The sequence below is a fragment of the Acipenser ruthenus genome, chromosome 27, assembly GCF_902713425.1.
Source record: "Acipenser ruthenus chromosome 27, fAciRut3.2 maternal haplotype, whole genome shotgun sequence".
Taxonomy (NCBI): Eukaryota; Metazoa; Chordata; class Actinopteri; order Acipenseriformes; family Acipenseridae; genus Acipenser; species Acipenser ruthenus.
Window position 1 is genome coordinate 6514679 of NC_081215.1, and position 27510 is coordinate 6542188.

The 27510-nt window shown below is 39.1% G+C and overlaps 1 protein-coding gene and 1 long non-coding RNA gene across 2 annotated transcripts in view; one reads left to right on the top strand and one right to left on the bottom strand.

The window, feature by feature from the left end:
• The window catches only part of LOC131701827 (uncharacterized), a 55007-nt gene extending 41737 nt beyond the window's left edge, over window positions 1–13270 (bottom strand). The window contains exon 1 of the long non-coding RNA XR_009309040.1: window positions 13203–13270. This is a non-coding gene — a long non-coding RNA (uncharacterized LOC131701827). The remainder of the gene's footprint in view (window positions 1–13202) is intronic.
• Window positions 1–27224, top strand: LOC117432224 (solute carrier family 2, facilitated glucose transporter member 1-like). Its single transcript, XM_034053816.3, has 10 exons — window positions 1–345; window positions 14233–14328; window positions 18116–18276; window positions 18541–18781; window positions 19064–19226; window positions 19559–19746; window positions 20273–20377; window positions 21030–21131; window positions 22250–22453; window positions 23157–27224. Exons 1-10 carry the CDS (start codon window positions 328–330, stop codon window positions 23358–23360), a joined length of 1482 nt encoding a protein of 493 aa, XP_033909707.2. The 5' UTR covers window positions 1–327; the 3' UTR covers window positions 23361–27224.
• The last annotated feature ends 286 nt before the right edge of the window (window positions 27225–27510 follow it).

A 27510-nucleotide genomic window follows, 5' to 3' on the forward strand; every position in this document is an offset into this window, starting at 1 on the left:
CCCCCTAAGATCAATTTCAGAGCGAGAAAGACATCAAGGAATAGTCAGGGTAAACGTTGATACAACGACAGGACGCGATCAAATACACAGCTTTGTAACTTTCAGCCTTTATTAAAAAGTGGGTGTATGTTAAACGGGGAAAAAAAGTACACTATGAACGGGGATCGCTTCTATAAGAATCACTTTTAACCTATTTTTTTTCCTTCAGCTAAGCAAATAGGCTACGACACCAATACAAATCAGCATACAAGAATCGGACTTTTAAAATCGTCGGTTTCAGATTTTTCTACAGAAAGTAATTTGAAGAGGACATTCGGGTCAGGAAGGATGGAATCAGGCGGCAAGGTAATAGTATTGAAGTTGATTATTAATGTAGGCTACAGCCGTATTTTACAGGTTGCGCATAGCGCATAGACAGTGAATACTCGATTTGGGTTAATAGTAGCTACCTACAGCACACAACAACCTGCCAAGGAAGCAGTGCTCTTTTGCATACACGAGTAATCCCCATCTATAGAAGCTTTTAAGATCTTACGAATTGCGACTATAAAATGTTTTTACTTGTAGATAGCCTCCAGTAACACCGGTTTAATCTTAGTGACGCCGTGTGTACGTGCAATCAGGGTTGTAGTGCTGGGGGGTCGCGGGGTAGCCCCGCTCCCCCACTTCTTTCTTGGGCAGCGAGAGCACCGCTTCCATACTTCACGTGTAGAATATTGAACTGTTTTGCTGCTAAATATATATACACGTGTATAACCCATACAAATAAGCAAAGAATACTACAACCGTAAGCAGAGACCCCTCACTTCTAAATATAGCACTACACCACTGCGTGCAATATGAACGTGAATCAAGCTAAAAAATAAAAGTAGCCGGATTCACAGTATTATTTACAAAATTAGGTTTTGGCAATTTAGATGTCTGTTTAAGTTGAAATTTAACTATTTAAAACAGTCTAGGGTATTGTTACAGAATCGTAAACATAAACTTACAGGTTAAAATTATACCGGAGTTTAAATACAGGATGCCTATTGGTATTATATTTGGCAGTCCAAAAATGTGAATATTGCCATTACATGTATGCAGTACCAGACATACAGGAATGCAAGAATGTTTTTTGGTGAACATTTACAGGCAAAGGGCGGCACGACAGACTCGCTTATAGTGTGTAAGGTGATGTAAAATACGTTACAGAATTTGACTTTTAGAAACGGCAGTACATTGGAGTCAAAGAAAAAAAGTGACCTATTATTGTGTAGGCTTTACATTTTACAGCGGAAAAAAAAAAACACCTAATGGTTATGCTTCAACACACAACTGAATTTGATTTATTTTAGAATAGTTCTTGGAATGGAATACACCCGATTATAAAACAAAAACAAAACAAACAAAAAAAATCAGGGTTATTAATCTGTTTAATATTTGTTGTGCATCAGATAATTGTTTGAAATCTATAGCTGTATGTAATTGGTTAGCAAACCAAAATAGCATGTTCTATGAAGTGTATAGATTAGCGACTTGTGAACCCGTGACTGTAGCCAGGTGTGGCTGTGTTTACAAGTAGAGGTTTCCAGAGAGATATTTGCATTGATCTTTTATACAGTAAATATACAGTCTCCCCCCCCCCCATTTGTGCATGCTGCACATTGAGCTTTTAAATACCTCAGGAGTACAAATATACATACAAATATACAGACCTAGGCAAATACCATGAATCAGTTAATTAAGCCAAGTTCAAGTTGTGACTATCCTGCATTTGTGTGGAGATTTATTTAAAAATCGGTAGAGATTAATGTAGTATAGAAATTATATAAGACTTCTGCACTACTGTACTTGGGTAGGGAAACATATCCACTTTTATGAGGACTAGGAGAGTAATGTTTGGCATCACTTCTTTAGGCTATAGAAGATCTGCTATCAAACCATAGCTGAACAGTGACAGTATGTCGTGTGTAATCACTGCAAGAACTGTGCTTGCATTAACTAGCAATGCAAGACTAGCCAAAAAAACATTTGCCTATTTAAGGTGCTTCTAAGGAGAAGAGTGGGACGTGACTGCCAAGGTGTTCGGCATGGCAGTTTTCATGTGTGTGGTTGTGTCTACGGTGCACGTCACCAGTGGTTTACCAGCTCTGTCTGCACAGTTCTGTGAAGATACAGCAATGAAGACAGGGCTAGAGTTTCTGTTCTGCATCAGACTGCAGTTCAGTCGCTGTACTCCAGGCTTTTCAGCCCTGTTCCAAAACCCCCATCACAACTGACACAAATTGCATGTCTCAGGAAAACAGCAATACAACGGCAAACTCCTCATAGCATAAACAGCAAATCAAATGAGATGTTTTGTGCACCCAAGTAGAATCAACTACAGCAAACTCATTTACATTGGGGGGACTAAGCATTACAGGAGGGTTTAGGGAGAGAATCTTAAAGGGAGTTGCTATTGGCCATAATGAATCCTGTTTCTTCCAGCATTACTTCTAGGGTAAAAGTGTGTGTAGCAACGTAGTTTGGAAGAGTCCTTCTGTCTGATGTTCATACTCAAATTTAGTGCAACATTAAAAAGGGTTGTTTATTTGGTGCTGATGTCGATGGAAGTGAAAGGTTATTGTGCAACATGCATAATATCACAGGTTCTCAACGGAAGATAGGCTGTGGTCAGTCTTTGAACCTCCGAACCCAAACTGAAGGTCATTAAATCACCGACAGCATGGTGACAGCTTTAATAGGCGTGGAATCAATTTATTATGGAAAAACATTAATACTGCATGTAGCAGATCTAGAAGTGACAAACGATCTCTTGAGAACATTACTCTCTTGATCCCCTTGGGTGTTTCATTCCATTTTCCAAATTGGCATCCCTTGGTTAAATACATCATCCTCAACATCTGTTTTACAAAACTAGAAGCAATTGTTTGTTTGTTAATTAAGATCAATTTTCCCCTTTAAAATAAAGCAGAGTGTTAGAAACAGTGTTCCAACTTAGATAATTGAAAACAATTGTAAAGATCATATATATATAGCTCACAAACTACTATATTTTCTCTAAGTGGAACCAACCCCCCCCCCCCCCCCCCCCTTATATTAAAACAGTATGCATCTAATATGCTGCTAAATCTAATGGGCATACAGTTAGCTCATTCTATTACAGTATTATACTAACTTACCTTTCCTCAATCAATCTTGCCAAGTTGAGCCAACATACCTGATTACGGGAGTATTTCCATCTAAAAACAATGACTCAATTTAAATACAAATATATCAATTATTTAACATCAGGCAATATCAGCTAGATATTCAATCCCATTTGTTTAAAAAAAAACAAAAAACAACACTTTCCCAAACTTCTCTATGCAATTTAACCCTTTCAGTCCTGGCAGAACCTCAAGGTCCTGCTTTATCTTAATGAAATGGCATGGCCTGCGAGAAGGAAAGACACATTGAGAAGCAACCAAGGTTTCTGTAGAGTAGCGATAAAAGGCATGTATGGAAAATGATATCAGCTGTTTTGTTATACAAGAGAGTACAAACGTGCTTTGACATTTGGAGGCCAAAAGATTCCTCAACTGTAATTACGCAAGGTATTTTACAACATGTGGGTTTTAGAGTACCGACGGGACTGAAGTCTCATTTACCAAAAATATAAAAAAAGATTTGTCCAGTTAAAAAGGAATTCCTTTAATTGTATAACTTCATTTCATATTCTTCAGCGATACAAATTATTCAGGACTGAAAGGGTTAAGTATGCTATTAAAATTAACACATGACTTTACAGTAATGTTTTTTTTTTTTTATTCACTAGACTGTTAAAGCCAAACTAAACAAATTAGACAGAAAAAAAGGAGTTAACTTTTACATTTTGCAGATAGCCTTCCACCTCCTTCAAAACTCATGCCCAGGTTATTTGTTACTAGTTTGATAACGTTACAAGAGTTTAATTTTCTATTCACAATTTGCAAAGAGTAAAAAGACCAGGAGTATTACAGTCCATACAGAAGCATGTATTAAATCCATTTGTCAAGTTTCCATACCATATTGTTTTACTGGCAGATTAAATTTTTTTGGGTAAAGATTAAGAAATTCAGGGTAACATTAGTTACGTCATTATGAAGTCATGTCAGATGGATAGGTGATGTCATAAAATGGATAATTGTTCAGAAAGTAAACATGTACCCCATTCTCAAGTGAGGTAACCGCCAACAGCACACTGACTAGCCTGGGTGTCCATCAATGGGCACATTCTGAAATTGAAAACCTGCTGAACAGTGCTCCCCATTTAATACAGAACATACTGAAATTGGCCGATTGGTCCAATGAGGTTGTTTATCTTGTTTTGGTGTGCAGTGGTGTGGGGATTAAAAACAGGCATGGGAGAACATGGGAGGGGGAAAGCGGAGTTAGAAGGAAACTTTTCCAGGAGTGGCTGCAATTCCCAGGAGTGGGAACACGCAGAGTATTCCGAAGATAAAAGCTTGGGAAAAGCAGAACTGCTCTTCAGATAGCCTTCCCACAGTGGGATGCAAAACGAATGTCACAGCTTTTTAAAGATACAAGGCACAGCTTACTTAATCTAAAGACTGTAGCCACAACAAATGATGCAATTACCCAAATATTTCACGAAGATTGTGTTTTGTAAATTTGGTTAACACTTTGTTTGATACATAAAATGACATTGTACTGTAATTGTAGCTAATTCTGCAAGTCCAAATGAGTGACTTTTGTATAAAGCTGAAGTAAAATCAATTTCCTCTACTACAGCGTTCACTTTAGAATAGGGTTAAACATAGAAACCAAAAGGCTTTACACCTGTTATTTATTTCAAGACTTCAATTCTCTTTCCTTCCTTAGTCGCACCCGATAATGTCGCTCTGTTAGAATAGGGAAATGGAACAGACACCTCACTGCCCCCTCCCCCCCTCTTCACGAGATCTACCAATCAATGCTCGGTGCTGTACCCTGGCAAGGCCAGCTACAGTGAGATCATTTTTCCTTGATGAGCCAGTTGAAACACGATGGGCGAAACATTTGGGAGACGTGACACGGAGCACAGCGTACTGGGTAACAAGAAGAATAACAGGAAGAGGTTGGCTGTGTACAAGCATTTGTTTGCTTGGCACAGTCGAACGCCAATGCAACTATTCCAAAAGCCTGCACATAGGTTGCGTCAACGTCCGTTTTACTACAAACTACATCAGTATCAGTACATTAAATGTTGATATATAAAAAAATTCCCTGCAGTTGCATTTGATGCTACTGGGCCCATAACCTTGGAAACTGGTGAACATCTTTGAGACTTCAGGTATAACCGGTCAAGTGTTGATAGAAAGAACAGATTGTTAGAGATGCTGTTGAGGTGTTATTTTGAAGAGATTCTCATTTCAGTGGTGGCCCCTGACTTTGCTGTCACACAAAGGTCCGCCGACAGTAGTTGAACTGTCAAATGTCTTTTCTAGAGGGATCCCTCCTGTAAGCCAACACTGTAACAGTTTGTTTCAGACAGGGGCAGCCATGACAAGATCACTTAACTAAGCCTCACAATTTCAATCCTGATTGTAATTTTCTAATTATGTGTGAAAGGGATGTACTGTTCTATTTACATCTGAATTAGGAATCTGCCAGTCAGAATGAGACAATGACTGACAAACTACAGAAAGTTTTTACATGGAGAGAGTAGGGAAATGTACAAGTATAAAAACCGAAGCACTGACTCATTGGACCTTTGGACAATGTAAAATACAAATTTAGTAACAATACACATTGACTAATAAAATGACAGTAGTTTACAGCCTTATATAATGCCCCTGTAATATAATACAATCACGCATGCCACCCCGTAGTTAAACAAAGTCATCTGTCAATCAGATTTGAAATGTAGTTTGAGGAGAATTTAATTGAAATTTAAAATGCTGCAAAAAAATAAATAAATAAAAATAAATAAATTAAATGTAATACAAAATGTGAGAAACCCTAGAAATGTATTACTGCTTTCATGTTTTAATTACACAAATCTGTATACCGTAGGCTATTTGAAATAATAAAACAATAAAAAGGGGTTTTCAAAGTGGTAGTGCTAACTTAATTCACTTCCTTTTACAGAACAGATACACATCCCTTTATTACTCAGCGAGCTACCAGTTCTTTTGAAACAGGATCTTTTGAAATAGGAGTAAAAACAGGGATATGTTGTGTTCTCAGTTATGCTTTCATTAGATAATCCCTAAATTTGCATTACTTGCTCTGCAGTTCCTGTTCACAGCGCTTGGCCTAGATTTTAAACAGGATTCATAAATTCATCTTCAGTAGGATACATGATTTGGGGTGGGTGGATTGTGAGAATGAATCATCTTTTATAACTGTGTAGCTACGTGGGGTTTTGCGTTAAACTTGCCAACCGTTTTGGGATTACTCATCAAGGGCTGGTGCGAGTCCTCTGTTAGTGTTCTGTATTTGTCATGGTCTAGTGCAGTACGTGCGCCCAGGAATTGGACCCAATTGCCCTATTCACTGCTGGTATCTGGAACAACCTAACACAGTTCGAGGAAAATTATCACAATGTAAAGTCTGGAAGTCTGCTGTATTGTTTTACATGGATGTACACAGTGCAGGGTTAGTTATTGGATTTAATGAAGTTATTTCCACACCCACTGCTCCCCCTTTTATTACGATGTAGTCACCGCCTGAACACATGTTGTCTCATCCACAGTCATGTTGTAGTGCAGTGCATCTTAAAGTCACTGCCCTCAGTTGGAGGGTTTCTCTTGATGGAAATTCCCTGTACAATATCATCAAGGTTTAAAACATCTAGGAAATCAAACATAACCAACGCCCTTAGTTTCATGCAAGTGCATCTTTTTCAAACACACTTTGTTTTATGCCATTTTAAAAACATGTACAGCAGTGCCCCATATAATTTTACAAATATTTGACAATTCAGATTCATTCTTCCTTTTAACCAACAGGGAAAAGGAAAAAAAAGTGATCCTTTAATTTCCGTTGAGAGCTTGAGAAATGTGATTTATAACCTCCAGACATGACATAGCTCAGGACATGATAGGAAGTAGGCTCCTACCACAACTGAAAGTAAACTAGTTACAGGCAAAAAGTGGACCAATGCAGTAAACACACACCAAAAGATACAATGTCAGTGAAAAATGAAAACACGATTATGGGACACTTCAACTTTGTTACCCCTAACCCATTGTGCATTTCTCTTACCTATCCGTTAGCCAGGCAAATAACTGAAAGTGATTAAATTTTGTAGTGGGAGATTGGCTTTAGATAAGGCTTGCAAGAACTCTAGTGGTGCAGTGTCAGTAAATCAGCAAGCATCCCACCTAGTTTTTGAGAATAGTCACAAAATACATAATGGGCTATATTTCACAAAGCATTTACTGCAGTGTTCTGTTTCCACCTTTTACCTGTGCACATGTACCACTAATCTCTGTGGCTCATAAGAGCCAGTACATTTCCCCCCACATTAGTGAGATTAGCACACTGAAAAGCCAGGACACGAACTGTGGTTTCTTTACCCTACCAGGTCTTTTATTATGGAATGTCAGTAAGGATAACTCGTTTTGGGATGGCTGTCGTCCAGGCTATTGAATGGTTGTATAAACCATTACTTCAAACTATACTTTCCAAGCTGGTCTGCAGGGGTGGGGGGTGTCGGCGTGCTTTATATTAGTTAATGAATCGTTCCATTCAGACCTACATTAACTGAACTTATTTCCAAGTAAAAACTACCTTTTACACACAGTAGGCATTACTGTACATACGGTATTTGCCTTTCCAGTGCTCTTCTGTAAAAAAATCTGCATAAGATTACAAACAAATCTGTTTTTCTTTTGCACTTGGAAAAGTATTACGTTCTGTATATGCAAGTAGCATTAAACAAAGTTGTGCAGCTGAATCCTAAAAGGTATCCTGTACGCATTAAGCCCGTTAAACACCAGGTCACTTTCAAGCAACATTTTCTGGTGACATTTTGAGCTACCTAGTAAAAATTAAGATGTCCCTAACTACAAGTTGCTTGAAAATGTAGCCTGGAGGCTGTGTGGTCCAGTGGTTAAAGAAAAGGGCTTGTAACCAGGAGGTCCCCAGTTCAAATCTCAGCTCACTGACTCACTGTGTATGACCCTGAGAAGGTCACTTAACCTCCTTTCGGGAGAGACGTTGTTGTAAGCGACTCTGCAGCAGATGCATAGTTCACACACCCTAGTCTCTGTAAGACGCATCTGCTAAATAAACAACATCATGAGATATTTGATCCATTACAGTTTAGTAAAATATCCAGTCCTTTCATTCATTAGTGTCTTTAGTTAACATTCCATGAAATTAGAAGTTTAAAATCCAAAATGGTTCAATGTACTGGGATTACTAGACTTTGTAATTATTACACCACTTAATGGTACATTTTTTTTTTGTAGCGAGTGGACACAGTATTCTACAGTATAATTTCAGCTCAGTTTCCCTTGACTTACACTCTTGGTACTAATTCTAATTCTAATTCTGGTATAGAAAGCTACAACCATATATTTTCCCGTACTATAAACATGATCAATAAAAAGCTGTGTAATTTACAAGGGGACTCGATTCTAAATACATTTTTCAAAATTAGACAAGTGTTGTTGAAAAGTGGCAAAACCAACTGGAAAAGATTGCACAGTATTCATGGGTGGCGAGTCTGCCTCCCCTCCTCCACACTGTCCAAGGGTCTACCCATTTCCTCATTCAATGACAAGGAGTCTGAGGAGCTGGGCATTTCAAGAAGGGGAGGTTCTATGGGCTGCACTGCAAACTATTTGGGTTAAAGGTAAAATATGTCACAGTATACTGTTCCAAGGATAAATGAGAGAAAAAAAAAAAACTATGACTGGTCTAGAAGCAGACACACCCTCAGTGTTAAAGCTTTATGCACACACACTTAAAACAGAGATACGCTCGACTGCAAGCCCCGAGCTCAAACCCAGGAGTAATAATTGACAAGCTGTCATCCCCCCCCCCCCAAATAAATACAATACAGTTCATTATTCATGCCAAAGGCAAGTCTAGAACAGTTTCATTAAAAAAATATTTTAGTTACAAATAAGACTAAACTTTTTTTTTTTGGAAAGGTTTTTAATAAACCTTTCATTGACACAGTCAGAAAGAAAGTCTAAAATAGTTTTAAAATATTTAATTGGTGTTTCTTTAATAGCAATTTGGAATAAAGCCTTAAATTATATATATACAGTATACACATATATATATATATATTATATATATATATATATATATATATAGAAAAAGCTTGACTAACCCAGTAGTTGTTAAACTTGTAATCCCACAACAATGAGGGCATGGCAGAATGATGCTTACATTTCATTTTTACCTTTCACTTGCAGCCTTTTGATTAGCACGAGGACCACACTAATCACATATGCAGTTTGTTTCAATTTTAGACACAGTACACAAAATGTACAGCGTTACTGTATTGGTTACCTTTACATTCCATGCTTAATTTATACTGGGTAAACACTGACTGAGCTGAAGTGGTGAAACAGTGTGGAAATAGAAAAAAATTAAACACTGATGTTGGATATCACAGACAAATATACAGCTGGATATTACTCTGTTAAACATGATTCAGATGCAAAAGTGAATTTTTTAATTTTTTTATTTGCTTACGAGATCTAGTCATGGTCATCACCTGGCATACTGATAAATGTCATTTTGAACATACAGCCCTGTTACCGACAGAGTTGTTAATACTGTTAAAAAAAAAAAAAAAAAAAAACTTAAAACTGCCTTAAACAAAAGTAGTCGTTACATGTGCGATTTCAGAGCGAATAAAGTGGATAAACTGTCCCCAAATAAAGAGATGGTAGTGTTTCTTTAAGACTCAGCCCTTTAAATCCGGAGGGGGTTGTGTGAATGTGTACGTGTGAGTCTCACATCCTGTTGCACAAGCCCAGGCTGTATGCACTCGTTGACCTGGCTTGGTCCGTCACTCACCAGACAGAGGAGGACCTAAAATGGTGCTCTGCTGGGTTCTGATTGGCTTATCTCTAGCTTGAAAAAAAAAAAGTTGGAGCCAATCACGTTATTGGTGTCATCCCTCCCAATAGGCTACACATACAGTCTGCATTCGCTAGTGGTGATAATGTTAGCTAGAGGGGATAGGAGGGACACGTAAATCGTAGCTTTGACAGTAACCTGCTGTGTGATATGCAGACAGTATATAACCAGGGCTATGGTGACATTTTGAGCTACCTAGTGAAAATTGCTTAAAATGTCCCTTACTACAAGTTGCTTAAATGTAGCCTGTTACATGGTCTGTTAGAATGACACTCTGTGCATCCTGTGGCTTCCTGCTTCTGTAATGAAACAGAGAGGGTCCAGTCCAGCACAGAACACACTGAGGGACTCCAATAACCTGCAGACCAACATGGGGAAGGTGGAGTTAATGAAGGATAGGGAAACAAGTTAGAAAACCTTAAAAGGATTCACCTTTAAGCATTTACAAAAGTGAGTTTATATATATTAAAAAAAAGGCAGTGCCATGGCCATTATAAAATTAAGAAAGGAGTCATGAGAGAACTTGACACCTCTGGGTTGTGCCGTCATAGCAACAATTAATGCAACACATTTAGTATGTGAAACACAAAGACCAGTTCTCTGGAAACCTCACCCTTGCTAACAATCCGAATGTAGGTCACGCCCAGAAATAAAATAAATCTTATAACCTTCAGACAGAGTAGAAGGAGACTGTGCCGTCTTCCAGCTTTAATTCCACACACCAGGGTTAGAACAGAACCCGTTGCCAGGCACTTTGAAGGAGTGGTTAATAGTCATTTCGTCATTCGGACTCTAAAGTAAATACCAGTTTAAAAAAAAAAAAACTCTTAGCCCTCAGCTGTAGCCTACAGTTAAAACAGGCATTCTGTAAAAGGAAGGATTACCATTATTTTCATTTTAAAAGGAGTGCTCATACTGTACACAAATCAATAGATTAAAAGCTGCTACTTCTTGCCTGCAATCAACACTTTTGGAAGAATCCATGTGGTTATCAAATACCATGACTTTTCTTAAATATTTAACAGTGTAATTGTAATACTTGTATGTGACCGTATGGTATAAATAATCTGAAGCTTGTTTTGCAATTTAAACTGGCGATGGCCTCTAGAGGAGATGAGAACGAGCGAGTTAGCCCACAGTATCGGCTCAGACCCGTGTGTTGGAGCAATACAGCAGCTACAGAGCAGGACATGTATCTTACAGGAATGGAGAAGACTTGTGGGCAGCTGGCCCTTGTCCAAGACGTTTTCTCAGCTTGTTCTGAAACCACAGCATTGAGATACAGCAAGATGAGAATAGCAGCAGCCTATAGCCCAGTACAGGCCCTGTCGCTTACTCAGTGGTGCATTGTACATGTTGTATATAAAAAGAAGTGCTTTGTTCACGGCAACTAGAGAGCATATTGAGCTAGCAGGACACAGCAGCTGTTTGTTGCCCTCCATCCCCCTGGGGAGTGCCTACTATGGAAGTCTGTCAGAGTATTGATACAGTGCTTCACCATAACCCATATATAGTAGCCCTCTTCTCAACAGGAATGTAAACAACTGCACAGTACAGTAGTTTGAGCTACACTTGATTATTCTAGCAGCCAGTTACAGTCCTGATAACTGCAACACTGGCTATGAATGTCAAGCCAGCTCCGCTATAGCCCTGGGGGGGGGGGGGGGGCTGCCTTTTAACAGGAATAACAGGAAAGAGGTGCTATTCTTGCTTAAGGCAGCATCTGTGGTTTAAAATGTCAGCAGTCATCCAGCTTCATCAATAGCTGGAAGCAGATTTGTATTTGTAATCTTTTGCAAAGCAGCTTAAGCCACAAAGGTTTGTGTGAAAATGAACAAGTTATTTAAAAATAACTTAAGTTAATGCTTGGTTTTGTAGTGGAGCATTCCAGAATTAGTGAATTACTGGCAATATGCAATTGGCCCATTCAGATTGCTGACCAATAGCTACTCTGCAGTGAAAACAAGCAGGAAATTGTTACATTAGCTTAAGCGTGTTGCCAGGTTTTGTAGACAGTTGCCAATTAGGCTGTGAGTGCAGGAGTTTTTTTTGCATAAATGTTGGGATTTTGTTGAGAAACTGTGAATCTGGTGGATAAATACAAGGCTTTGTCTAGCTGTGCTGCACTCTGTGCTAATCAGACAGATTGTTGGAATTTGTCTTCATCCATCTAGAATTAGGCTGACCCGAGATTACCTTCAAGAAAAGAACAGATTCCTTTAAAAAGCGTCTTATGATTTCTCTTCTTGAAAGAGACACATGCCATAGCAAACATACATTTTCATTTTAAATCTGGCAATACATTAGTGTGAAAAGGTCTCAGTTTGCTTGTCTTATTAAATAAGGAAGTCTGTACATTGTTCCACTTAGGACTGCATGACTGCAAAGCAGGTCATTCAGTAGCACCTGTGTGGTTAAGACAGGGAAGTTGTTGAAGGGCATGGGACAGTTTCACTCTCCAGAAGTGATAGTAAGACATGCAAACAGATTTCTTCAGCCTAGCCTTGTACCAGATTGCATGTTTTAAAATGAAAATAGGTTTGCCACAACATGTGTTATTTTCAAAGCTTCATATTAGTCTGATATTGAAAATGGTATCAGGGAAAAGAAACTCAACATTTCCATGTTAGTGTTGCACTTTAACATCAAGATGTGTTAAAAGTAAAATAGTTTCATCTAGTCGTACTGTATAAAAAGGAAGACAGGAAACAAAGCTTCTGTTTCAGCAGTGCATCCTGGACCTCATAGTTATACATTTTCTTAGACACCCAAGGAACTGTAAAATCTGTACTTTCTACATTCATAAATTTAAAAATGTGTCTGTGGTACTGTAAATAAAAGTATATAACAAAAACAATTACATAGCCATATGCAAAACTTAGACAGTAAGTCACTGAAAGACTACCACCACTATCAAACAGCACAGAACAACTGGAGCCAACATAAATATTTTGTTGTTGTTGTTGCATTAAGTACAGCAAGAAACAGCAATAAATACGAGCATGCAAATTCCTTTCAAAACTCATCAGACTGATGTACAAAACAGAATCTCATGGACCCACGCGTTTAACAGACCAAAAAATAAATAAATAAATAAACTGGAAGACAAAATGAAGTAAGCAGCTATCCACTATCAAATTGGATCTTACTATATCAAGAGGAAATGTTCTTCGTGGAATGTCCTCCTGGGAAAACAGGCAGACGCTGCATCTTGATCAAAAAACATCCCAGTCAATAGACAAGATACTCACTGGAACGATCTTCATAGGACTTGCCAACAACACAAATGACACATAACACACTGCTTTTAATATTAATACTTGTGCACCTGGTAAATACTGCTTTACATAGACAAAGTTCACCCAAAAAACAGAACAAAGAAGCCTCCCCATTACCAGCTATATAAAACACCTGGATTTGTAACAAAAGCCCCGTATCCAATTAAGTATTTATCAAGTAATTGAGTTAATTCTTGTGCGTGATCAATTCCCTTAACCAGCTGATTCCAGCCCATGCAACCTAAAGAGAGGTCATGTTTTCAACACACATTATTGAGGCATCGTGGTCAGAGTGATTAGCAGATGTGAATGAATATACATTTCGACATACGCACACTTGCACAAGCTAAAATGCTATTCACAAAATACAGCCATCCTAGTTTACTTGGGTAGCTCCAGTACAGTAAACAGTAGATCTGTTTCAGATAATATCTAAATGTAGGAGATATTTGACCTTTCCACTCATGGTCTTTGTTCCAGCCCTGTTCTAAACTGTGTAATTGAACCAATTAAGCCTCCGTCCTGACCCAGAAATAGTTAATTATATCATGTTACCTGTTAAACCTGGAGTGGAGTGGCCCTCCAGGACTGGAATTGGACACCTCTGATTAGCACAGCAGGCTTATTGAATAGCCTCTCTTTACCTTTAAACCTGGGGTTTGAATCTTGTGTAATGAGTTTGGTGGTCTTAAACTAGCTGCCAGCGGACATGAATTCACATCTTCTAACTGTCTGTCTCTCCTTAAGGAGGTCCAAGGCTGATTGAGCTACGATGAGAAACTCTCATGGTGTCTCCAAGCACCAAACCTGACTATAGCCATTGCCTTTACAAGCACAGAAAGGAAACATGTAGAAATCTGAACATAGTTGCTAACCTGTTTATTTATTTATTTTTTTCCAGCAAGTGACGTTTCAGCTGATGCTGGCTGTAGGAGCGGCTGTGATTGGGTCCCTGCAGTTTGGATACAACACTGGAGTGATCAACGCCCCACAGACGGTAAAGCGTTTGAATGGCCATAAATGAGATTAGAGCTATTTTTACCAATGGCCTGTTCTACAGGCTACATGCATGACATGTTGAAAATAGCTGCAGGAAAAAAGTCATTTTGGACACATAATAAATATATTTTCATAAAATATATTTTCATCCATTTTTTTCCATTGTTTTATATGGTGGGGGGAATGTCCTCCTCATAAGAGGCTGTCATACATTTGCGTCGTCCATATGTCCCCATATAAAGACTAGAAGAGAGGTTTTGTTTTGTGTCCATCCCCATATGAGGCTGCCATGCACGAAAGGGTTAAAATCAACGGTAGGGAGTGGAAATCAGGTGAAGAAATTGAAACAAAATTGCTGTTATGGGATGAGTAGCAAACCAAAATAGTCTCAAGTTTACATTTTACATTTGCAACAACAAATGGGCCCGTGCTGGTGCTTACAGTAGCAACTGTAAAGTCTGAAGGACTTTCAGACACAGAGGCTTTGAGAACAAGCTGGGATTGGATACGCCTGTTTCAGTTTAATAATCATATAATCTTTTAAGATGCCATCAACCACGAGGACTTTTCAATCTGTTTTGTTATATGAGGATAGAGCTGTGATGGTGAGGCAGCGCGTGTGAGTCATTCTGAGTTACAGAAGAGCTGTTCTGGGTTTTTCCTTTTAACAGCATACTACTGTATAGTATAGAATAGTATATATTGAAGCGATCTGACAGTGCTCCAAAAGGAGATGCACAGAGAGACTGGGGTGTGAATTCCATACAATGCGTTTGCCATCCAGTGACTTTACAACAGTACAAAAGAGCCAGGATCGTTTAGACAGGCAGTTATAGAGACAAAGTATTGACTGCATGCACTGCCTCTTTACACTACAGGGGTCAGTCTCATACCAACTCCCTGGACCTTACAGGGTTTTTTAATGTTTTATTAAGCCTGGGTCAATAGTTGTAGCTAAAGTTTTTACCATTTTTGTCCTCCACATTTTCACCAACACATCACCCCATAAACCCTGAGTTCATATATGTTATATAGCATAGTTCTATGAATGTGGAGGATGTAAACAAACTGGACTGGGAACGAGGTTTCTGATAAACTAGAGTTGCCAAGAAGACCTCAGTAGGAAATACATGGCAGGGACCCGCCATTTATATTGTGTAAAATTGGTTGTGGGACACTGCAGTTTTAAAAGTGAAACAGTAGCTGCCAAGCAAATATGTGAAAGTGATTGAAGTGGACAATGTAGACCAACTGGACCATCAACAAGACTAAACTAAAGTGTCATTCAATAGCAACAGACACCGTGATATTAGATTTCAGTGTAAAACCTGATTACGGGACAGATAAGGAATGAAAGATCACCCTGCTGCTGGTCGCGTCCCGATGATGGAAGGCATGCCCTTGGTCCTCCTGTTCCTAATGGTCACCCTCCTCCTAATCACACCTGTAATCCCTGGGGCAGAGTCTGAGCTGTGCACTGCTGAGTGGATAAAGGTCTGGTAGAAACACACAGCAGCAGAGCACAACGCAACACAGCCCTGCGGTTTCTGCTGTAGCCAAACTTACTGCTAACACTAATGGTGAAATGGGTCCTGATTTGAGAAGCAACTTTTAATGAAGATATAAATATTTGTTATATTAGGTAAGCCATTATCAGAAAAACTGAGTACAGCTGAAAAGTCACCAGAATTACGACAACTGGGATTATACAGGCTCAGAATGACTGTAAAGCTCTTTAAAAAGAGAAAGAAAATCATGGGAGAGCTGGCATGTACAGTGTTACACAGAGCGCTGCTGAAACTCCTGAGTCATGCTGCAGCATTAATATTCCTATCATTTTTCAATAGAACACAAAGCCCAGTCATCACGTGTCTGCAGCTCCGCCAACGCAGCTGACGCACAAAGCTGTGTTGTATAAACCTGGCACACACCTCATTTCATTGTGGACATTTTTCTGGTTCGGAATAGGCACAAAGGGAAAGGAAGGCGGCAGCCGATTGGTTGCCAGCCAGGCTACAGAGGGGTTGGCTCTGAGTGATAGTGATGACATCTTAAAGCTGTAACGTCCCACAATCCTGTTCAGATTTCAACAGTAAGGGTATCTTGTCAAAACTGCAATTTAATGTAAAATCAGACTTTCAAAACTGAGAAATAAACAACTTCAGCCATCATCTAATAACATATTTCAGACTGACTCGGGTGGAAATGGCCCTAAAACGTGCCAATGGAAGAAAAATACAAAGTCTTCAATTATTATTATTTGGTTTTTTTTTGACACTTGAAATTACACAAATATAGTACTGTGTTTTTTTATTTTAATTGTTTGATGTCCATTCATAGGTGCTTTCATCCAAGTTCTAGTTGTCTGTCATGGGCATATGTAGAACAGCCCAGGTGTCTTTATAGAAGTAAGAGCCAGCGTCATCTAGTGATCTGCCACTTTGGCAACAAGTTTTCTTTTGCTTTGCTTGCAATACACTGCTGTCCACTAGATGGCCCTTACTAATATAAACTGGCTGGACAAGCCTACATTGCATATATCTCCGGTTTCTCACCACTGCTCCACAGGAATGAGTGAAGACAATTTGAATATGTTTTTAGATGATTTCAATATCTTCTACTTCGTAGTTAAGGTGCATTTCAAAATAAGCCATCATTCGTATCATACAATTGTTACGCTGGTACTGTAAATAGAGGCTTGGTGATTAGATTAATGTGCTTCAAAGGCTCTCAGGAATGCAGACCAACAAGTTTCTGCACAAGTTGTATCAACTTTTTATCTGATGCATTTCATCGGCACAGCAGCGCTACTCTTATACAGCCAGACACCACTTAAAATCAGGCGAGATATTCACTAGTACAGTACAGTACTGAAAGTAACACATTCAAAATAATGAAACATTAAATGAATGTTGGGAGAACATTTGTCTGTTCCAACAAACACTGCTTGAGATGTATTCTGTGGCAAAAGTCGCTTTGTATTTGTTCATGCAACAGAATTTATAAACGACTGAATCAAAAAGATGCTAAGAAATGGCATGACTTTTCTCTCCATTCTCTAATAGGTCATTTGATAGGGTAAGAGGTTTCGTTTACTCCCCCACCCACAGTATTATTTTAGCGTAATGTGGTACGGGTTAGACTTCTGTTTTTCAAAATGAAAGAATATGAAAACACCATGGTCTGCCAATATTGATATATTTTGACGAGAACGTGCCGTGATAGATTTTCAGCTGTGGTTTATTATACAAAGAAAGTGGACCTAAACCATTGACCGGATAGAACGAAAAAATATATGCATGCAGCTTGCCTGTAAAGGAATACAGTTTGAAGCGCAAGTATTTGTTTTTTGATGTTAGTGGATCACTACCTCAAACATGACGTGGGTCAAATTGCTATGCAATGGGAGTCTTATTTCCAACCCTGCCTTGTCATATACAGTACATCTTTAAGAGTTTCCAAATGTCAGTAGCTTTCACTTGACAGCTCATTTTGTTCAAAGCTCGTTTGGATTGTTGGCGCTTAAGGCATATCTGTTTACACTCCCTCCCGGTGCATTGTGGGAGATTGACCTTTCTGCAAGGTGGATCATCATCTGTTTGTCAACACTAAGCTGTGTAGTATGACTTCCCAGCTGATACAAGCTCTGCTCTAAAACACTGTACTGTACATAGAGGTATAGCTCCATCAAGTGGAGAAATGAGTTATACAAAAAAGAACAGGAGCCTACAGTTAGTAGTGCAGTGATTATTTGTCTAATGCCTTTCCTTCTCTCTCTCTCTCAGGTCATTGAATCCTTCTACAATGATACCTGGTTTGACCGATACCAGGAGCCCATTCCTCCAACCTCCCTCACCACCCTCTGGTCTGTCTCTGTCGCCATCTTCTCGGTCGGGGGCATCTTTGGATCTTTCTCTGTCGGGCTCTTTGTCAACCGCTTTGGGAGGTAAGAGAAGAACTACCCCCAACCCCCTCCCCCCCACATACATTTCTGCAAGGCCACATTCAATCCAGAAACACCCACGTTGTTCCCCTGTTTTATGGTGCTATTCATTACAAAACAAAAACTACATTTAAAGGGCAAGTAGAGTCAAATCCCATTCTGCAGGAGCTCAATAAACAAGGTGCTGCACTATAAACATTACACTGGATGGAATCTGGAGTCTTTCTCCAGTGAGTCTAACTCAGTGTCTCCCTCTCTGGTCTTCAGGCGAAACTCCATGCTGTTTTCCAACATTTTGGCCTTCATCGCTGCTGCTCTCATGGGCTTCTCGAAGCTAGGTGCCTCCTGGGAGATGATAATCATTGGCCGCTTTGTGGTGGGACTGTACTGCGGGCTGACCACTGGCTTTGTACCCATGTACGTGGGTGAGATTTCACCCACTGCCCTCCGGGGGGCGCTAGGCACCCTCCATCAGCTGGGCATAGTCATCGGGATCCTCATGGCACAGGTAACAACATAATAAGACTTTATCAAAGGGCTTCAAAATGTTGCTTAAAGGAGTAAAGCAAGACTTTAAAGATGTACTTATCACATTATCTTGACAGCAGTCCCTTCATGCAATAAGCCTATGCAAGAAATTCAGTTTGGAAATGTATCTAAGTCTAGAAATGCAAGCGTTCTGAAGCTTGCTTAGCTCTGATGTGCTCCAGTTTTTGCCCTTCCATTGCAATACCTGTGTCTGCTTCCTGCCTCACTAACACGATGCTTTCTTGGTCTCTTTTGCTGGCAGGTTTTCGGGATGGACGTGATTATGGGCAATGCCTCCCTCTGGCCCATCCTGTTGGGTTTCACCTTCATCCCCGCCGTGGTGCAGTGTGCCATCCTCCCCTTCTGCCCTGAGAGTCCTCGCTTCCTGCTTATCAACCGCAACGAGGAGAACAAGGCAAAGAGCAGTGAGTGGAGAAGTGCATGCAATACAGGCTATTCAGTCAAGATCCCTACTGGGAGAAATAGCAAGCTGATTCTGGACCAGTAATGTTTTATATATAAACATATACAGTATTGAGGTATTTTTTCCAGATCTTTTACATAGAATGATGTAGTCCAGGATGCATATAAGAGCAGCTCCTGATCACAGGTGACCCAGACTTAAAGAAAGCACAATCCACTTAAGTTATTATCAGGTTTGTGTTTTCTTTGCCAGAATGGTGGTACCTAAAATGCTGCATGCTGTTTTGAAAGCGTGTTGCTGTGTGTGCTGTGTTCTAACTCTGCCTGTCTCCAGTTCTGAAGAAGCTGCGTGGCACGACGGACGTGGGTGCTGACATGCAGGAGATGAAGGAGGAGAGCAGGCAGATGATGAGGGAGAAGAAGGTGACCATCCCCGAGCTGTTCCGCTCGCCGCTCTACAGGCAGCCCATCCTCATCGCCATCGTGCTGCAGCTGTCCCAGCAGCTGTCAGGAATCAATGCTGTGAGTATCCCAGTACTGGAGCACTGACTGCACAGGCTAGCAACATCCCTGAGAGTCAGAGTCACAGAGCACACAGGATCACATCAACACACAGGATAGCATTAACACAGGTATAAGAACCCATAGCATTCACTGCACTGGCTAGCATCATCGCTGAGTATCAATGTACCAGAACACACAGGAAAAAGAATGCACAGGCTAGTATCATCGGTGTGTCTAGCATCAACAAATAGTATCACAATCCCACTGAGAGCACAACTTGTATTTGGAATGAATAGTGTATTTTTAAAGTAATTGTAGTTTCCAAAATAATTCCATAAAACTTAGTCATTTTGCACTTGCATGAGCTACTGTGCATATGTATTGAATGTGTAGTTTTAAAATAGACACATATTATAGCACACATATAGTGAGTAGCTGTGCATGGCAGAGAGATTTTATGGAACTATTTTGTTAGCTCCAGTTACTTTTACCAATGAAATGTTTGCTGGATCGTTAACCCGCACACTGCATTTCTTTCCTCCAGGTGTTCTATTACTCCACTGATATCTTCAGGAGAGCTGGAGTGGCACAGCCAGTGTATGCCACCATCGGTGCTGGAGTCGTCAACACCGCGTTCACCGTCGTTTCAGTAAGTTCAGACTGTTACAAATCCAACTGCATTGTCACCTCAATGAGCTTTATCCTGGTTATTTATTCTTCTTCTTCTTCTTCTTCTTCTTCTTCTTCTTCTTCTTCTTCTTCTTCTTCTTCTTCTTATTATTATTATTATTATTATTATTATTATTATTATTATTATTATTATTATTATTTTTAAATAATTGCTTTTAGAGCAACAAAAGCTCTAAAGAGCTCCAGCACATTGCTGGAGAGACTTAATTTCAGCCTTCATTTTTGTAAACCCAACAAATGCAATCATGTTATCAGAACGAAGCTAGCAAAACACTCCTCTGAAATCAGACTGCTCTAAATAAGTGCTAGTTTTATAGAGTGCAAATTGTTTTATTTCTTATGTTACGAAACTTGTAACATGCAATCCAGAAAAGCACTCAAAAGTGTGTGAGATATTATGGGGGGAAAAAAGTGAGAATTACCATTTTGGTTTAAATAAATCTAATAAAGGAAAATAAATGATTAATGTTACATAATTAGAAACGAACAAAAGACACATTTCCGGTTATCGAATGGAAGGAATCATTTTTACTCCTTGGCCAGGAAGCAGTGGTTTGTGTGAGCTCTCCTAGCTGGCAGTGCCACTAACCCACTTCTCTCTGTCCCCCCAGCTCTTTGTAGTGGAGCGTGCCGGCCGCAGGTCTCTGCATCTCCTTGGACTTCTAGGCATGGCAGGCTGTGCAATTCTGATGACCATAGCGCTGGCTCTGTTGGTAAGTTCAATAATGACATTACAAACTACAAGCAAACCCATTCATTACATCAAGCGGAGTTGCTACCATCTCAATATCACTGCGGCTGACATCACGTCTCAAGCCCTCCCGGAATTACTTGGACTGAAAAGTCAGTAGCAGAGTCACAATTGGCCACTCAATGAAATTCCCTTCAAAAGAAACCAAAATATGGCAACATTATTTGTAAGTTTATTATCAATAAAAGCACTGTGTGTTGGAATTAGTAATGTATACAATAATAGTGAAGCAGTTTATGATAAATGGTTTTAAAGTTCAGTGACTCTCGACCCACTGTGACAATATTCTTTGTAGATTGCTGTCCCCCATCCTAGAACTTTCTTTTTCTTGTAACCTTATGCAGAGAGTTGGCAGGTTTAACAATTGAATCAATCAGCGCAAGTAAAAATGTCTTTGAAGTTTCACAGGATGTGATTGTACAGTACAGGAATGCCTTTGACTAAATGCCATGCTTGGGTGGGTTTGATAGCTTGATGTAACTTCAGTTCTAAGCCTACAATTTGGACTGGATCATTTGAGGTGACGTGTAACCATGCATGGCTTCATTCAAAAAATAATACAAACAAAACCGTACCAAAAATACAATCACACTTGAAAACGCAACATCAATCAAACCCCTTTTGCAGCCATTGCCTTCTTTATATGTATAAAGAGTCTGACTGGAGCTGTATTTAATCAGACATCTGGCTCTGAAATGGCAATCCCAATTATGCTTGTGTGGGTCCTCATTTTAAAATGCTGACTCTTAGACAGCGATTGTGTCCGTCCGTCCGTCTGTCATAAATGGTGAACACTGAATGCGATAACTGCCTTGAATCTTCAGCCTCCAGAATCTTCTATAGCCTCCTATAGACCTTTTAAATTGCATTCAGTTATCATCCAATGTATATATATATATATTACCTTTTACTTCAATAGATTAAGAGCACCCTCCTCAAGTGTGTTATAGACAGACTTATAATGCTTATACCATATGCGTATACTAGTTTTCTGATGGCGATCTACTTTTCCATAAGTTTAATTTAGGTTTGGCAAATCTCAAAAGATCAAGGCTCAGTGTATTCATTATGTTTTAACAGGAAAAGGTGGCCTGGATGTCCTATGTCAGTATCGTGGCAATCTTTGGCTTTGTGGCATTCTTCGAGATGGGCCCCGGACCCATCCCCTGGTTCATAGTCGCTGAGCTGTTCAGCCAGGGGCCCCGGCCCTCCGCCTTTGCTGTGGCTGGCTTCTCCAACTGGACCGCCAACTTCATCGTGGGCATGGGCTTCCAGTATCTCGTGGTAAGGGAGGGCACCAGGCCCACTGGTACATCCCGCTTCCTAATGAAGAACTCTTTGGGGTTTACTTAATTGATCTTTACAGCGGTGGATCTAAATTCTGCTGTTACAATAGTACCTTCAGATTACATGTTTATAGTTGTTTTTTTTTTTTTATTGCTTCTTACCTTTTCATGATGATGTCAATCAAGTAGTTCTTATTGCGATTATTAAAATACTGTGTTTTTAAATTTTTTATTAAGGTCTAGCCAATGTTGCATAGGTGTATGTAACTAAAGCGCTGAACTAAAGGACTAAAGAGCAGTGTTTGAGTACAGTAGAACCTGATCCTGTAAGATACGATCCCCTTCATTAACTGATGGACCTTTGTCATGTGTCATTTACACATGCTGCTACCAACTGAACGGTACTGAAACTGATCACTGCACATTTTATTATGGGTCTGAAACAGTAAATTTGGCTCTTAGCAGGTCAATGGATTTTGTTGCAGATAAAAAAAAGAAAAGACTGCAGTAAGAAGCTCTCAGAGTGATTGCAAACCTCATGAAAAGGAAAGGGGACGGTACCAGCAGGGAGTAATATAACAGAGAGACTGCCGTGCAGCATTACTGTCTGACTGGCATAACCTTGGTACACATACAGCCCTATATTAAATATTGGATTAGAACACTAGAACACCTGACTCATCTTTGTCTTCGTTCTTTAGGAATTGTGTGGGGCCTACGTCTTTGTCATCTTCACCGTCCTGCTTCTGGGCTTTTTCGTGTTCACCTACTTCAAAGTGCCGGAGACCAAGGGCAGGACGTTCGACGAGATCTCAGCCGGGTTCCGCCAAGGCTCGGGCTCCAACCCCAGCGAGAAGCACTCCCCTGAAGAGCTCAACAGCCTGGGTGCCGACTCCCAGCTTTAATCTCTCCCTTTCCCCGGGCTTACGAAACGCAAGAAACAACCACACAAGAGCGGACTTCATATCTGTATGTCTGAGTGATTGTCTACACTGCTGGTAGATTGAGACTTGCTGTCATGACATTTCTGGGGAAAAGAAGGGGTTTGTCCACACCAGTTTTTGGCATATGTGTAGAAAGGGTGAGGCTGAGAGAGGGGTCGTGTAGTGGGTACTAATTTTTACTGCAATTTACTGCTGTTGCATAACCTCAGCTTTGCTGGCTGCTTTTATAGAACCATCAGAATTTGTCATGTAAAAATGCTGGCCGTTCATCTTAAGGGAAGTCGATCTTCAGATTTAAGTCATCAAGATTTTGAAGAATTAAAAAAAAAGGCAAAGGCTGACCTCTCCTCTACCTTCCCCCTAATGCAAGGACACTTGAGTGTTCACAAGAATCTACAAACCCCGCCCCTTTCCAACGATTGGCTCATATGATTCGTCGTGGTAACTGTTACATTCCGAGTTTTTAGGGAAATATGTTTCATGTCATGGGCTGGACTGATAGCCTTACAAAAAACAGTTACAGGCACCTACTGCTAATAGCAATGGTGTGTTATTTTAATGTTGTTTTAAAGCTTCATGTTGCGCAAATATCGTTTTTTACAAAAGTCTGACATTGCGTTCCTGGAAGCAGAACTAAAAGAATGTTAATGTTTTTATTTTTTTATAAATATATGTAGATAGATATATATACATGATGAACGCTTTTATGATGAACCCCCATGAATTTCTTTCTGGACTAGAAATTGGCATGAATTCGCAAGAGATGATAGCGTCAGACTCTTTCAGCGGAACTGTACCTCAGTGTAGTTCATCGCATAGCTGCGTTTGCAGCTCTGTAGAAAACGCAGCAGCCCAGCTTTCCTTTGCAGTGCTAATAGATGAGCCATACATTTTTCTATAGATTTATAAGTGTTTTTAGTGAGGAGTATTTTTTAATACAATTCGTCCTCCCTCTACCCATGCCAAGCCTCTAAAATCAATCTCATACATTCAACCCCCTTATTTTTGTGCTCTTTTGGTGGTTCACTTTTTAAGAAAATGTGATATGGGTTATAAGTACAACACTGGATAAAATGTAAACTGTCTGATTCATATCCTGTGCTTTAGGTCAATTTCACTCCCATGAGCTAACAATCAGCAATAGCAGGAGCAGAAGTTTAAATGTTTATAGCATTGAACTTCATACATCTGCAGAAAAGTGAAGTACCAAAACAGAATGGGGAGGGGATGATATCATATAATAAAGATAATACTGATAATAAGAACATTGATTTGAAATCCTTGACTATTACTGAAAACCCAAAAATGTGTCTGGAAAACTTTCTTCATGGGGTAGAGTGACGGGATGAGGCACCGATGCTGTTTTTAAATGTTTCAAAACGAGCAACAATGGAAAATAGAAAATCCATCACGAATAGTATATCAGAATTAAAATCATGCTAAAAATAAACAGGATGTAAAAACAGAGAAAGTAAAAATGTAAAACCCTGATAAACCATGCAGTACTCTTACACGCTGCCCTAAAATACACCAGCAGAAATCCCATGAACTCACAAACACACCACAAAACTGTCTGGTGGTGTCTCTATTTCATGAAACCCTACAACCATACGCACCAGCATCCTATTTCATTTTCTATTGCTGTATGAGGGCATTTTTTTTTTTTTTTTTTAAAGCAGCCTATTTCTCACTGAAAGCTAAAAGTTTGTGTGAGTTTTATGGGGCAGGGATGGCAAAATTCCAGTTCAGTCAGTATTATATTTTATTAATAATAATAATAATAAATAATGATAACTATACTATTAATAACAATGATGATAAATTAAAAACAGGACATGTTTAGGAATGACATGTCATATTTCAAGCGAGTATCGTAGATTGTACATTTTAATTTTTAATTTTTATTTTAAAGTAATAGGTTACAAAACATTACAGGTAGTTTCTATAAGTGGGGCCTATATAAAATGTTATTGTACTTTCCCTCCTTGACAGAGCAGCTCCAGATTATGGACTGCAATTCCCACAATTCTTTGTAAATAGTCATCCTCTTTGAAATTTGAACACTTGCAACATCAATAGCACAGCAAAACAAAAAACAAGGAATACAATCTTGGAATAAATAAACAATTTGAGTGAATGTAAATCTCCTTAAACCTGAAACAGATTGCATCTTATCAGGACCAAACTGAATGTGGATTCCAGCTTTGATCAAACTTTGGGGGTTGAAATTAAAACATAATCGGAGAGCTTGTGTTTGTAACTAATGCAGCTCAAAATGCACAGCTGTCCTCTTTTGGATTTGCCTTTCTTGTAAACAGGCATTGATCAGATATAAAGCTGTGTCTGGCATAAATCTTCAAACCTGCATTCCATGCTAGTGCTGCTGTGAGTGACACAAACATTCCTTTGACTAACATGCATCTCTTACAGCGGTATTGCAGCTGCGCATTAATTCTGAATTCAGCTAGACATTAGTCAAGAATTTCAATCAAAATGTCATTTAAATTAGGAACGTGGCATTAAAATTAACTACAGATTAGATACCTTTTAATCTATTCATGTTGTGACCATTTCTTAGGCTTACAAATGATTTTTATATTTAAGGGTTAATATGTAATATGTAAGTGTTCATAGTTCAAACACTGTATAATATCTTTAAATACAGCATACTTCTATGACCATTTTGACCACCAAATTCAGTGTCTAGTATACTCTACACAATGTAACAAAGGGTTTGTTTTTGTATTTTTTTCTTAAATAATATGCAAAAGTTAGACAGCTATAACTAAAACACAAAAATCAAACAGGCTTCGTTTACAAATAAAAATAGGCATCAAAATTTCATCTAATGGACAGGCTAAGAACCTTTTGTATTCCGATTGTATTCAATCTTCCCTCCCCAAAGTGTGCCTCCATTGTGTCCTGTGTTGTGATACAGGCTGTGTTTGTTTATCTACTCTCTCTCTCTCTCTCTCTCTCTCTCTCTCTCTCTCTCTCTCTCTCTCTCTCTCTCTCTCTATCTCTCTCTCTATAATATATATATATATATATATATATATATATATATATATATAATGTGTTTGTGTTTTGTGTAATAACAGGAGAGAAAAGTAAAACACTGTATACCAGTCTGGATCTCTGTAGAATACATCACAGTCATGACATGTAAAACGTGTTTCCCCAAGGTAGTGCAGGAGAGTTGTTTGTAACAGTCTGTGGCACTGTCTGTATTGACATTCTTTTTGATGAGTCTACTTGGTGGGAAACTTATTGGCACCTGTATTCTTACACACATGTGTATTCCATGGTGAAACAAATTTCATCTTCCTAAAATCATGAAGTCGGTGACTGAAAATAATTAAGTAAACATTTCCTGCTTTTCTTGTGTATAGATTTAAGTATTTATATATTTTTTATAGTGTTGACTGTAGATCCGTACTGTAAATAGCAACAGATTGCATCCACAGGTGTACGTAAACTTGCTTTTGGTTTTGTGTACAGCACCAGTTTTCGATGTAGATGCTTCATAGTCACCATGGTTTTGCCTTCCATAGTTTAAGAATCTCAAAAACAATAAATCAAAAACAACAGATAAAATGTAGAATGTAATCCACCTTTGAGCAAGCAGGTACCAGTGACAGGTAAAGCTATTTATTAGAGGTTTAATTTATTAGTGTCTTATAAAAACAATAAATCTGTGTGTCGTAGGCGCAGAAGGTATTTTTTTGAACAATGTGCCAAGGTGTGTTGCTGTGCTGTTTTTGTAAGATACGATTGTCTGGTGTTGTAAACAATAAAACCGAAACAAAAACACACAGGGACCTACATCTGTTTCTTTGTCTTTCTTTAAGTGAGCTGTGTTGAGAATGATTTTTCTTGATTGAAAACACACTCCACCCATATACTGTTTTCACACTTGAGCAAAATGAGTTGAATCTGGTGGTCAAATTCAGGAGCAGTTAATGTAGCTTTGCTCCCTGCTCTGTTCACATTAGAAACTAACGCCAGATTTGATGTATCGTATTCCTTCGAATTTAAGACGCACTTTTTGAACTATTTTTTGCTTCTCAAAAATAGCCTGCCTCTTAAATTCAAATACAGTATAGTGATG

Coding starts and splice junctions, on each gene's coding strand:
- LOC117432224 (XM_034053816.3), top strand. Junction 14,329..18,115: donor TGATCAACGCCCCACAGACG/GTAAAGCGTTTG, acceptor TCTCTCTCTCAG/GTCATTGAATCCTTCTACAA. Junction 19,227..19,558: donor GGAGAACAAGGCAAAGAGCA/GTGAGTGGAGAA, acceptor GCCTGTCTCCAG/TTCTGAAGAAGCTGCGTGGC.